Source organism: Corythoichthys intestinalis, chromosome 6, assembly GCF_030265065.1.
Source record: "Corythoichthys intestinalis isolate RoL2023-P3 chromosome 6, ASM3026506v1, whole genome shotgun sequence".
In the NCBI taxonomy this organism is placed as follows: Eukaryota; Metazoa; Chordata; class Actinopteri; order Syngnathiformes; family Syngnathidae; genus Corythoichthys; species Corythoichthys intestinalis.
This window is the reverse complement of record NC_080400.1, coordinates 32,504,342-32,518,783: the sequence shown is the minus strand read 5'-3', so window position 1 is coordinate 32,518,783 and position 14,442 is coordinate 32,504,342. Positions and strand designations below refer to the sequence as shown.

Below are 14,442 nucleotides of genomic sequence, written 5' to 3'. Positions count from 1 at the left end.
ACCTTTCTGTCCCCCATGTCTGTCTCTCCACCTTAAGTTCCAGAGCTTTTAGTCACTTGGGGATTGTCATCTGTAGGACCATGGCCCCCAACAAATTTCTTACTGCATATGAAGGTGAATGACTTCACCTTGCTGGTGTTAAACTGGTCTTTTGGACGTCTGCACAAGTTGATCCATTTTTCACATTTTTTCCACTTTTTGGCTTCGGGAAACGTATGAAGAAAACATCCTTCATATGTTGTAATGTCTACAGTCATTTTATCAATTTCCATAGCAGCAGTGTTTACTCGGCATGTTCTTTTTTTGAAAGATTACCGGCAGAAAACAAGCAGTAATAACATGGGTTTTATGCGAGGCCGTGTCTATGTTGACCCACTTCCGGGTTACGATGACAACGTCACGGTCAAAAAATAGCATTCATACGGTACGCTATTGGGACAGTCTCTTTACGAACCTCCTCCCCTACTGGACACGTCCCCTTCGCTACAGCATCCTAAACACGCACAAAGCTGGCTTACATTCATTTTCCTAGAAAGTTACGTTTTACAAGTGTTTTTGTCTGGGACATTATCTAAACTTGTGAAATATAGGCACAAGAACTTGTGAACTTATTATACAATTTGACAAAGCCACAAAAGACAAAACCTGCCTATACTACCCAGCAGTCCTCTCATAAGGCAGTAGGGCTGCAGCTATCGAATAATTTAGTAATCGAGTATTTGACTGAAAATTCTATCGATTAATCGAGTGATCGGATAAAACATTTTTTTAGGTAAAGAGCAATTATAAATATACATGAGAAAACAAGACGTTTCACCTAATATTGAACCATTTTCCGACATTCAATGTCTTTATTTTCGATGTACATTGTCAAAAAAATCCTACAATTACATCTCAGATGTGAGTAGAAAAATTAAAAAAAACTTATTTACCTCAAAATGTCATTACGCTTGATAACTTACCTCAAAATGTCATTACGCTTGATAACACAAGTCACGTAAAGGTTAGGTGTTTTTCCTACGTGTTTCAATTGAATTTCCATTTGTGTCAAGCTGTTTTTAAGTTCTATTCAAGTTTTAAGTCTAAATTGTAAGTCCTGATAAGATTTTGACTTTTTGAGTTTTTTCAGTGTTCAAAATAAATTTATGATACCTGTTGTGTACCTGCAGATAAGGCACCAGTGCTACTTGTTTTTCCCATCAATGACTCAATGAGCTCAAATTGACAACATTTCACTTTATTATGTTTTATTTTACACCCTCATCACTCATTAGCGCTGTATTTTTTTCACGGATTAAGTAAAGCTTGTATGAAAGGAACAATAGCCACGCATCGACAATAGTCATGATTGATAGAAACCTAGCCCTCCGCAAGGCTAACGTTACATGACTACGTTAACTTCATTTTACCTCGTCCCGAGTAGGGCTAGGCGGGCGGGTCCCGTGGTGGGGCAGTCATCGGTCGCGGGGTCCAGCCGGGGGTGCGGAAACGTTGGTTCGGCTGCGCTAGCCAGAGCTGGGGTATTGATATGCAAGCGCTGTATTACAGTGAATGCATGAAACAGTGTTCACTTTGTTCTCCAGCCTGAAATGTTCCCCCACTTTTGAAATTTTCTGCCATGGTGCATTCCTCTTGGCTTTCGTCGGCTTCTTCGTAGTTATCTCAATATTCATGCATGGTTGAAATCAAATACATCCGATGCCGCTGTTTTCTTCTGGTACATACATCACATTAAAAGTAGTCCGGGCAAAACGTGATGCGGTTCCTCGAGGCGAATAAAACTACTCTGCTCAATTTTTAAACTTGAGTTACTCGTGTGTTCGTTTCAGTTCTATAAGGCAGTGTTTTTAATCTGTGTTCGTTTCAGTTCTATAAGGCAGTGTTTTTAATCTAACTTTAAGAAAAGGAATTAGTCACAGTTGAAAACTGCTTCTCTCAAAAAGTAATTCGGTTAGTAATTCAGTTAGTTACCTCATTGTAAGAGTAATTAGTTACTCTTCAAAGTAACTGATGTTACTTTTTTATATTAACTGATTGAAGTATAAAAGCACTATACACAGTATTTTGATTGAAGTATAAAAACACTGTACACAGTATTTTAGAACATTTGGGGTTTATTTGGATCAAATACATTAGTCTGTTAAGAAACTACAAATGTAAACTGACCCTGAACCAATGCAAATCTCTGAAACAGTATGTTAGGCCTTCTGTACAATAAGCAGAACAAAATATTGTTACTTTAGTATAACTCAAGTTTGAGAGCGCTACCTTCAAAATTCTCTTGTTCGTCGCCATTATCGTTGTCTTGTTGTGTTTGAGCGCACAGTGAAGCAGGGCATGACCCGCCCACCTAGCCAGCCATCACTGTGTTTGCAACGGCGTCACCACCCTTTTCCCTCCTGCTGCCAACAAAGAAGGCCCCAAAAACGTCTTAGCATTATAATTGGTTGTTCTTTGCAGAAGATAAGAATTTATTACCTTGAGTATTATTCTATATTCTAGCCACATTTGTTGCTGCACAGTTTTATAGAGCCTACCCACCGACGTCATAAAACCACGTGCTCGCTGTATGGTTCCGCCCACTTGTCCGTCATTTTGTCTCTCTATTAGCATTGGTTTCAATTGATCGAGGAATTTAAAATGCATTTCATGGAAGACCCGGTGCTTTCTGATGCCGTAAACTCACTGGATGTGTTGCATTAAAGGCGTTATGTGGAAAAGCTTCGTTCTATACAGTCGCCAGATCCATATTTGATGCCTAAATCAATTATTTTTGACCGGCTGCCTTCACCGTCTCTGCCTGACCCTGATATTTACAACTATCTTGTCCACACAAAATCAGCCTATTCTCACGAAAGTTTGAAAAACTTTAAGAGCTTGGAGGCTTATAAATGCTACATTGCTGGTTGGGTGAAACAGGTCCTCGTACACGAAAATTCGGCAGGAATCTTGTGCTCGGAAGGTGAGTTACGAAATTTTCAATTCAAAATCTTTTGTTCTTGCTAACATCTCATTTCATTTCATGTCATTTGTCAATGGAGCTAGGGCTTTTAATGTTTATATGGTTTAGCGATAGCACTCACTACATACATACGTGTATGTTGTCGGCGATTAGCCTAGCAATGATCTTAATTGTGGTTGTCAGCCCAAAACCCTCTAAATATATATTAAATGCATCTTACCAGATATAAAATGACTACTACATAATCTGTGGTAATCGTTTGGAGCCCAGTTTTCTCGTCGAATTGCAGCAGCCCATCTCGCTCTCTTCTCTCCGGGTCTCTCGGAATCCGGTAGAACTTCAAGTCTCTCCGTCTTCTCCGTCTATCTTCTCTGTTATTGCAACCGACCGCCACACACGCCTTCACCATTTTGATTATTAATGTTAACGAGCAGAAAAACACGTCGTAAATAGGAGGAATGTACGTAGCCGTAACAGGTCAACACGATGTGTTGCCGGACAAGTGGGCGGCACCAGTCAGGAGAGCGGAGTTGTGACATCACGTGGGTAGGGTCTATAACTTATTACAGCACAACTCTAGAGGCTAATCGTTAGCGTGTGACGTCACCCAATATATCTTAGCATAAGAGGCTAGCAAACTAAAACTCAAAATATTGGGTTTTATCAAACATTTTTATATATAAACCAACCCAACAATAGCGTATACTGTACCTCAAGAAATCCAAATCTCAGGGCACAATTTGTTTTTTTCTTTTTGATGTATTATTACAATTATGGAATGTGGTTTCTAACCCTACAATATTTCTCAGAGTTCGGAGGGAACAGATGGTTGTGTAACTGTGACGTACACCCTAGCAGGCCACCCATTCAATGACAAGCTCAGCTTTCTGCTACAACCTACAGAGGACACTGGGTAATGAAGTCCTTATTCATGCATTGGACACCCCAGTGAAACACATCAACCTTTTAGACGAGAGGTCTTGGGTCTGAATGTCAACTTGGATCTGACTTTTTTTGTGGATGGGGTTTGCACTGTTATGCTTTTCTCCAGATTAACAGTCCACAGGCTCGGTGCCCGAACTCTGATTCGTGGTCTAGAGACAGAGAACGGTGAAGGAGTGAAGAAAAAGGTGGTGGAAGTCAGCGTCCAATCAGGAGTGAGCAGCTCCTTCACCTCTTTCATTGCTGTCAACAAAGCCAGCAGAGAAGCCATTCAAAGACCAATGCTGCCAAGACGTATTCCACGTATTCACGTACCCCGTGAGTGCTAAAAAATACAGTATAATATCCCCCATTTTGACAAAGTTCTCTTATCAAATGTGTAACTCTGTGACTAAATAGTGGATGTGCTCTCCATGCTTTCATTTCATCATTGGCGGTCACTTGGAAGAGCATGCCCACCGGTGCCAGATAGTTGGAGGAAGGCATAGAGACCAATCTGTGACCCACATACAGTGGGGCAAATAAATATTTAGTCAACCACTAATTGTGCAAGTTCTCCAATTTGAAAATATTAGAGAGGCCTGTAATTGTCAACATGGGTAAACCTCAACCATGAGAGACAGAATGTGGGGGAAAAAAAAAAAAAAACAGATAGAATGTGAAAAAAAAAACTGAAAATCACATTGTTTGATTTTTAAAGAATTTATTTGCAAATCATGGTGGAAAATAAGTGGTCAATACCAAAAGTTCATCTCAATACTTTTGTTATGTACCCTTTGTTGGCAATAACGGAGGCCAAACGTTTTCTGTAACTCTTCACAAGCTTTTCACACACTGTTGCTGGTATTTTGGCCCATTCCTCCATGCAGATCTCCTCCAGAGCAGTGATGTTTTAGGGATGTCATTGGGCAACGCGGACTTTCAACTCCCTCCACAGATTTTCTATGGGGTTGAGATCTGGAGACTGGCTAGGCCACTCCAGGACCTTGAAATGCTTCTTACGAAGCCACTCCTTTGATGCCCTGGCTGTGTGTTTGGGATCATTGTCATGCTGAAAGACCCAGCCACGTCTCATGTACAATGCCCTTGCTTCACTCAAAATCTCTCGATACATGGCCCCATTCATTCTTTTCCTTTATACAGGTCCCTTTGCATACAAACAGCCCCAAAGCATGATGTTTCCACCCCCATGCTTCACAGTGGGTATGGTGTTCTTCGGATACAATTTCAGCGAGAACTTGTGTTTCAACCAAAAAGTTCTATTTTGGTTTCATCTGACCATAACACATTCTCCCAGTCCTCGTCTGGATCATCCAAATGCTCTCTAGCGAACTGCAGATGTGCCTGGACGTGTACTAGCTTCAGCAGGTGGACACATCTTGCAGTGCAGTTGAGTCCCTGGTGGCGCATTGTGTTACTGATAGTTGCCTTTGTTACTATGGTCCCAGCTCTCTGTAGGTCATTCACTAGGTCCCCCCGTGTGGTTCTGGGATTTTTGCTCACCGTTCTTGTTATCATTTTGACGCCACTGGGCGAGATGTTGCATGGAGCCCCAGATCGAGGGAGATTATCAGTGATCTTGTATGTCTTCCATTTTCTAATAATTTCTCCCACAGTTAATTTCTTTACACCAAGCGTTTTACCTATTCTTCCCAGCCTGGTGCAGGTCTACAATTTTGTCTCTGGTGTCCTTCGACAGCTCTTTGGTCTTGGCCATAGTGGAGTTTGGAGTGTGACTGAGTTTGTGGACAGGTGTCTTTTATACCGACAATGAGTTAAAACAGGTGCCATTAATACAGGTAACGGTTGGAGCCTCATTAGACCTCGTTAGAAGAAGTTAGACCTCTTTGACAGCCAGAAATCTTGCTTGTTTGTAGGTGACCAAATACTCATTTTCCACTGTAATTTGGAAATAAATTCTTTAAAAATCAAACAACGTGATTTTCTGTTTTTTTTTCCACATTCTGTCTCTCATGGTTGAGGTTTACCCATGTTGACAATTACAGGCCTCTCTAATCTTTTCAAGTAGGAGAACCTGCACAATTGGTGGTTGACTATATATTTATTTGCCCCACTGTATTTTGTTGCATTGTTGGCATGTGAAAGTGGTGGTGGGTTGTGGTCGTGCTGGTGCCTTTTTTTGTCTTTCCTTGCGGAGCTGCCATTTAAAAAAAAAAAATTTTTTTATAAAATGAATAATGCTGGCCACTTACTTCAGCCCCGGGACACCTGGGAAGCACCATACAGCCGTTGTTGTGAAAGCTGCTGTAGATGTTCTTCCAAAGCTGCACGGGGTCAAAGTAGATGAAGACCTACTTGTTGCCATCGGCGTAGGGGTTGGTGTAGGACCATGGTGTTTCACTGGAAGTTATTAGATTAATATTACATAAAATAAAACACGTAAAAGCTGATTGTTTTTCAACGCAGAAATGTCAAATAAAATCTAGAGATACAAAATCCAACATGGCCGCTTTTTCCATTGAAAATTCTTGGGAATAAATGCTTACATCCCTAAATTCATTATAGATATGGACGTAAAACATTCTCGATTCCTACGTTAAAATAAAAAAAAAAAAAACGTGGTGGTAGCATTTATTTTACATAAATATTGCGAATGTGCGGCTCGTCTTTTGTTCACTATGTCGCCGCCTTACCACAAGTCCACAACAAAGAGCGTTTTACGTTGAAATTCTTGTGAATAAATGCCTAAATCCCTGAGTTCTTTATAGACAAGGACGTAAAACAGTCTCGATTCTTGGTTAAAATGAAAAAAAAAAAAACGGTTGAATTTACTTTACGAAAATATGTTTAAGAATGATACTAGTCTTTTAGCTCTTTGTTAAGATAAGGGGGCTGCCACAATGGCTTTTTCCGTTGAAAATTCTTATGAATAAATGCTTAAATAACTGAATTCTTAATGGATATGGACGTAAAACAGTCTCGATTGCAGTTATTTTACGTAAATATTGCGTGGTATGGAGCGGCTAATTTCTCCAATTGATTTTTTTTCACGTTTCAAAATGCATGCATGGTACGAAAATACAATAACTACCTTGAATCCTCGAACAAATCACTCTTTAGACAATCCTTCTTGTTAGTATGCGGTCCAGATTTCGTACTTTTTGAATGTAAGTCCGGCGTTGTGCTCAAAAGCATGTGTGAGAGTTTCACTCCCACCGATATCTAATAAATGAAGCGGAGTCACACAGCTCTCTACGGGCAGGCGTGGCGCAGTGAATGCCAAATGTGTCCAGTCAAGTAATTTTGATGTCTATACCTGATTATTATTGTTTAAATGAATAAATTAATAAATAAATAACTGAAAGATGGTTGTGTATACTATTGGAAAATAACCATGTGATTGACAAGTCACCAATTAAGGGTGGACCCCTCCTCTCGTCCAAAGTTAGTTGGGATAGGCTTCAGCACACTCATGGCCCTAAGTAAGGATAAGTTCAATGGCAACGGACAATGAAGAATGGCACCCTCAAAGGGATCATGGAGACATAGGTTGGACAGAGTATCATTTTTTGTAGCTACCTGTTGAATTCCTAAGGATGGGATAAATAAATTCAAAATGGTAATGTTGCTCACTAATTCCCATGTAATATTCCCATTTAGGCCGCTATTGCTGTCGTGGAGGAAGCGCAGGTTTTTCAGGTAAATACCATCATGCAAACTGGGATGGGGGGTGGTGGGGTGGGGGCTGGGTTTGCATTGCACCAACAAGGCACACTTTGAAAATGCGATGTTGCATTTCAAGAGGTTATCCTGACTAAATAGATTTTGTCAACAAATTGGATTCCTACAGAACATAATTTTTGCATTAACACTGAATCTTTCAAATGCATTTCACTTATTTAGCATCAAGAGCATTAGTTTAACAGCTAGGATTTTTTAAATATACATTTTGATGTAAATCTTGATATCAAACAAATTATGAAGAAATATAACAAAGTATGTTTTTACCCATGCTTTTGAGACTTTATTGCATAACTTTTTACACATTGTCTTGTTTCCACACGAAAAAAACTGAAATACCTATTTTCAGACAGATATTTGATCTTTTAACATATTTTTTTTTTGGTCCCAGTTCTCGATATCCAGCTGGACACCACTGGTAAGCAATACAGTACAGCCAGTCTCAGTTTAGCACTTTTATAATGACACTATTTTTTGTGTGTGTGGATCCTGTTCTGCCATAACCTTGCAAGTCAGTGTGGTGATCTTTGGTTTGGACTGGATTTCAAAATTGATGCTAGAGGTGGGGCTAACAAGTACAGACGGAATCTGAAAGAGCCAATCACATAAGAACAGATGTCACGTAAACGCAGTGCGACTCACGCTGTTAGTTGTAGTCAGTTTGTAATTGACAAACCATTATGGCATGCAATCAAATTAAATGAGCACAACAATGAACGATTACTGCCGTTTTGTGGAGAAAATCTTAAAAGTGCATTGTGTACAGTACTTGTTTCTGAAAAGAAAAAGAAAAATGGGATTCACACATGACTAGGTGCAATTAGACACACCCAAGTAGAAAACCTCGGTGTCAGGATTAGCGATGAGACAGCATAGAATAGGATGCCAACATACTCACAATAACAAGAGATTCACACAAATAATGGGTTCTAGATCACATGACTGATTTGTGTACACTCCACCCCTCCCGATCACTTATCTCTCAGACCCCCCCCCCCCCCCCCCCCCCGCCGCCTCCCCTCTTTCTTGGGTTATCAGCCCCCCCACATGGTCTCCACCGGAAATAGCTAACGATAGCACCAACATATTCATAGTTAGTGTGGGCGTTCAATGTATTTCTTTTTGTTTGTGCTTCTTCTCTCTCTCCTGTTTACTGGTTTCTCCTAATAAAGGAGGTACGTTGACTGATCCCAATAGAAAGTATGTCATACTCCCATGTGATACATTAAAACTGTTCAGACCAATGGGACACTCAGATCTCCATTCTCCGTGTCAAGCAGCTGAACAGGAAAGGTTAAAAAAGAAAAAGAAAACGCATAAGGTTTTAGTCAATGGTAGCCCTAACAGTAATTCAAACAGATGTGTTAAGATTTTTTGGTGCGTTGTCGTTTGTTTTGCATAGGGGGTGGCAGAAAGAATAAAATGGATGGGGTGAAAAGCGTCAAGGTTCCTGTGTTATTTTTGCTGCCAAGCTTTCACTTAGCAAGCGTTACAATTTAAAGCAACTGTTTTCTGTGCAGCCCAAATGCTTGATGAAAAGTTTGGGCAACCATGACTTAGAGGTGTGGTTTCCAGTGTTATTTAATGTTTGCTCTGTTCGGTAAAGCGAACTGATTCTTAACGTTATTTATCGTAGGGGGCGCTAGCCTAGCAACTGATGATAATGAGTTCATTGCCTGTCAATCCCCTCCACGTCCCTTTCCACAATACTATCATTAATATCTTTACACAATAAGTGCCGAATCGGACTAAATGAGTCCTGGAACACATGGAGCCCAAAATCAAGAGGTACCAGAACATGTTCCGGCATGATCCGGAAATTAACCACTGCAGTTAGGTATGTAGGGAAAGCACTTTTTAAATTCTTAAAGACACTAAGTTGATGTATAGACTGCAAGGGTGGAGGAATGGGTGCTGTACATTCTTGTACAGTAGGAATGGGTGATGCACCAAAGATGCCATCGCAAAGCTATGAAACAACAAAGCTGCCGGGCCTGATGGAATTCCAGCTGAAATCCTGAAGGCTTGAGGGGAAAACCTTCTTCGGCATATGCATGCCTTCATCAATAAAATCTGGGACAGGGAGGCAATACCTATAGATCTTAGAGATGCACTCATTATCATCCTGTTAAAAAAAGGGGACAAGGCAGACTGTGGAAACTACAGAGGCATCACACTCCTCTCCACAACTGGGAAGATCATCTGTGAACCGTGAGGCTCTCTGGAAACATGGTAATATAACAAGGGTCGTGATGCACAAATCGCAGACATCAAGGAGTGGTCGATATTTTTATTTTCATATACAGTATTTACCCTTTTAAACTTTTTTTTTTCATTTTTATTTGTTAGGATCGATTATCTAAAATATTGGGGAAAATGTAACAGTAACGAAAAAAACAGTTAAGCGATAGTTATGAGGTAGATATCGGTGACTTTTTTACAGACGCTAAATTTTTCATTGACATAATTTGTTTAAAAGTAAAATTCGCGAGTGAATAATTTAAAGTTGTTGTTTTTTTTAAACTAAATATTAGACATGATACCAAGCTAAAATGGACAGACATTTCCATTTTTTTTTTTTTTTTTTTTCAATCTATTTACATTTATTCCTGCCCCAGCTGCTGACAAAAAAACTACAGGAAACACTGGACAAACATGCTTACACAAATGCGCAGTCTCTTCCGAAATAATTTTCAGAAGTTGATAACCCTTCTCACTTTCTCAATCAGGTGGTTCGCGAAAACGTAAGAGTCAATCTGGTATGGACAAAGTGAAACGAAAACACCGTTCTCGCCCACAAAGTTCAGGTGAGTTGTACATGCACAAACACGCGACCTACCTCTGTTTAAGTCAGTAAACGCCACTAGGTTTTGTTCATTTGAGCAAATGCTTTGGACCACTCACAAGAATAAAATACCAACATTCAAGGGCGTAGGTTTGCATAGGTACTAGAGGAGTTCCAAAAAAATCGATATTACATGCATCGCGATTCGACACGTGACGATTCGATTACGATTCATAAAGGTTCACAAACGATGTTTTCCCTCATAACTGTGGCAGCCGCTCGTAGCAGAACGAAATTCAACAAACGTCTGTCGCCGGGCACCGTTAACGGGCGCGCGCACGTTATGATGGATGCTGCTGGTTACTGAGAGAGAAATTTACTCCTTTTTAAAAGACTGGAAAATAAATTTGTGTATGAGAGAGGTAGAAACAAAAGTGCAACCCGGTGGTCGCACTTTTGTTCGCAAGTTATTTTTTTTAGAGCTAGAGGGAAAGAGAGATACAGCAGTAGTTTTTAAGGCATTTCAATTGAAAAATGTCCTGAGTGTATGCGGCAGCCATGGTTCCCTCCCAGGTCCGCCCGGCCGGAGCCGCGTCTCCCTGTACCGGGTGCCGGGGAGGTGCCCTCTGGTGCCATACCGCGCGCCCCTCTTGGCCCGGGGGTGGGTTGTGGTGGGTGCGCTTCTCTCCCCTTGGTCTGTTTCCGGCCCTGTCCGCCTCCCTGGGCCGCGGCGGCCGCGGCTGCCCCCCGGCCGGCGGGGTCGTTAGCGGGGCCTCTTGGGGCCCGCGGGGCCTAGGGTGAGGCTTGTTGTCCCTTGCCGGTGGGGTGGACGCCCCCTGGCCGCCGGCGCTTGGTGTGGCGCCTGCTCGGGGTGCGGGGTGGGTGCTCGGTGGGTGGGAGGGGGGTGGGCGGTCGCGGAGGCGCCGTGGGTGTTCTGGGGCGGGGATTGATCGGGGCCCTGACGCTTCTTCCGCCCTGGGGCCGGTGGTTCTGGTGGACGGGGCCACGCCCGCGGGAGCCTGCCTCTTAACTCACGCACTTCTCACTTCGGCACTGTAAATATTTTTCACCCTGGCACTTACATGCTCATACACTTCTCCGGGGAGAGTTGGGACGGGGCTTTACAGTCCCAGCCCGACTCCCCCCTGTTTTTAATGCACCACACACCAAGGTTGTGGGATGGTCCTCACCACAGGCCCCGCCATCCCTGCACCTTTTTTAAATGCACCACACACATCATACTCCACAGGAGAGCTCTGGCAAAGGGCGGTGGGACGGGCGGCTGGACAGAAACTCCATGCTGCGGTCCCACTGCCCCAAGCCAAGCTCTCCTATTTTAATGCATACATTGCACTACCCTCCCCTCACACCCCCATCACGGTGCTGGGTGATGGCTGCCAGTCGGGAACCTGGCAGCCACAGTAATAGGGTGGTAGGTGGGTCCCACACTTTTTCTGTATGGCGTGGCTCCCGGGTTGTGGCCTCCCCTCTGCCTCGGCTGCCGGCCGCGGGAGTGGGTTGGGGGGTCGGGTCTCCGATCTTGCATCGCCCCATGGCAGTCCCTGGGCGTTCTCCTGCCTCCGCCTTCCCCTCTCTTCTCTGGCTGGGCGTCCGCCCTGCGCTCCGTCGCGGGTCGCTGGCTGGGCGCCGGTGTATCAGCGGGATGTCGCCTGCACCGGCGGGGGACCCTGCCTTGCCTGGGGCTTGGTGGGCCGCTGGGGGTCCCGTGGCGTGCCGTGCCGGTTGGGGGGCTGTGGCTGTGGCTCGTGGCCCGGGTGGGCGGGCGGGGGTGGGTGTAGGCGTGGGGTTGGCGATGCGTCCCCTCCTGCCATCCCTGAAGGCCGGTTGATGGGCGCGCGGGTGGCCCGGAGGACCACCCTGGGTCCCGGGGGGGGGGAACGGTGGCTCCTTTGCCGGGCGGTTGGAGGAGGGATGGGCTGTGCATGGCCCCCCCACCCCCCCGCCCGCCCTCCCTCCCCGGGCTGGCTGGGTGTGGGCCGTGGCCCTGGGTTGGTGCCCGCGCGGTCTCTCCGCCCGTCTGCGTGGCTGTCGCGCGCCCGGTGGGGCTTGCGTGCTGCTGGATGTGGTAGGGCATGCTCGGGTTGGGGGTTCCGGTGCCGGGATTGGCGATGCGGCGGCGTAGGGTTGGTCGCCAACGGGCTTTCACTCATAAGAGATTCACACGATTACTGGGTTCTAGATCACAGAACTGATTTGTGTACACTCTACCCCTTTCAATCACTCATTACCTGTATTAATGGCACCTGTTTTAACTCATTATCGGTATAAAAGACACCTGTCCACAACTTCAGTCAGTCACACTCCAAACTCCACTATGGCCAAGACCAAAGAGCAGCCAAAGGACACCAGAGACAAAATTGTAGACCTGCACCAGGCTGGGAAGACTGAATCTGCAATAGGTAAAACGGTTGGTGTAAAGAAATCAACTGTGGGAGCAATTATTAGAAAATGGAAAACATAGAAGACCACTGCTAATCTCCCTCGATCTGGGGCTCCATGCAAGATCTCACCCCGTAGCATCAAAATGATAACAAGAACGGTGAGCAAAAATCCCAGAACTACACGGGGGGACCTAGCGAATGACCTACACAGAGCTAGGACCATAGTAACAAAGGCTATCAGTAACACAATGCGCCGTCAGGGACTCAAATCCTGCACTACCAGACGTGTCCCCCTGCTGAAGCCAGTACACGTCCAGGCACGTCTGCGGTTCACTAGAGAGCATTTGGATGATCCAGAAGAGGACTGGGAGAATGTGTTATGGTCAGATGAAACCAAAATAGAACTTTTTGGTAGAAACACAGGTTCTCGTGTTTGGAGGAGAAAGAATACTTAATTGCACCATACCCACTGTGAAGCATCATGCTTTGGGGCTGTTTTTCTGCAAAGGGACCAGGACGACTGATCTGTGTAAAGGAAAGAATGAATGGGGCCATGTATCGAGAGATTTTGAGTGAAAATCTCCTTCCATCAGCAAGGGCATTGAAGATGAGATGTGGCTGGGTCTTTCAGCATGACAATGATCCAAACACACAGCCAGGGCAACAAAGGAATGGCTTCGTGAGAAGCATTTCAAGGTCCTGGAGTGGCCTAGCCAGTCTCCAGATCTCAACCCCATAGAAAATCTGTGGAGGGAGTTGAAAGTCTGTGTTGCCCAACGACAGCCCCAAAACACCACTGCTCAAGAGGAGATCTGCATGGAGGAATGGGCCAAAATACCAGCAACAGTGTGTGAAAAGCTTGTGAAGAGTTATAGAAAATGTTTGGCCTCCGTTATTACCAACCAAGGGTACATGACAAAGTATTGAGATGAACTTTTGGTATTGACCAAATACTTATTTTCCACCATGATATGCAAATACTTTAAAAATCAAGCAATGTGATTTTCTGTTTTTTTTTTTTCACATACTGTCTCTCATGGTTGAGGTTTACCCATGTTGACAATTACAGGCCTCTCTAATATTTTCAAGTGGGAGAACTTGCACAATTAGTGGGTGACTAAATACTTATTTGCCCCACTGTATACAGGTAATTTAGAGTCTTTCCATATGTTGTAAGGATAGACTGACCCAACCATTATTAAGTGGATTACAGTACTTTCATGATGTTCAGACTTATATAACTTATGTAATATAATTTGTGTTAAAAATAATGCCTTTTAAACTTGCTAATAAAATCCAGACATATATTCTGGAAGTTTTCAAAATGTTTTAGTAATTTTTAAAAACAAATATTTGAATCGAACGGTGTATCACCTGAACCAATGCATATGCACTGCAAAAACCCACCTCCTTAAAAATGGACATGCAGGTTATGCTGTTATGTCGGTCCTACCAATATTGAGACCAAACCTACCCCCTTGCCGACATGAGACATCACTCCTGTGTTGAAATGTACTTAGGTGATAGATTTGGAGACAGTCACAGTGGTGCACACAAAGTGGAAAAAAGTCAATCAAATAATACTCATACAGTGCAATCGAGGAAACCTAGCAAACACAACATTATAGTAGGGGTGTAGCAATTTATCA

The 14,442-nt window shown here is 43.6% G+C and overlaps 1 protein-coding gene across 2 annotated transcripts in view; it reads left to right on the top strand.

Annotated features, from left to right (window-relative positions):
- LOC130917657 (von Willebrand factor A domain-containing protein 5A-like) overlaps positions 1–14,442 on the top strand; it is a 37,442-nt gene that overhangs the window by 20,224 nt on the left and 2,776 nt on the right. For both annotated transcript variants that reach the window (XM_057839283.1, XM_057839282.1), the window contains exons 13-17: positions 3,772–3,875; positions 4,014–4,222; positions 7,526–7,564; positions 7,998–8,024; positions 10,336–10,413. In XM_057839283.1, the coding sequence (XP_057695266.1) occupies positions 3,772–3,875; positions 4,014–4,222; positions 7,526–7,564; positions 7,998–8,024; positions 10,336–10,413 (457 nt within the window). The remainder of the gene's footprint in view (positions 1–3,771; positions 3,876–4,013; positions 4,223–7,525; positions 7,565–7,997; positions 8,025–10,335; positions 10,414–14,442) is intronic.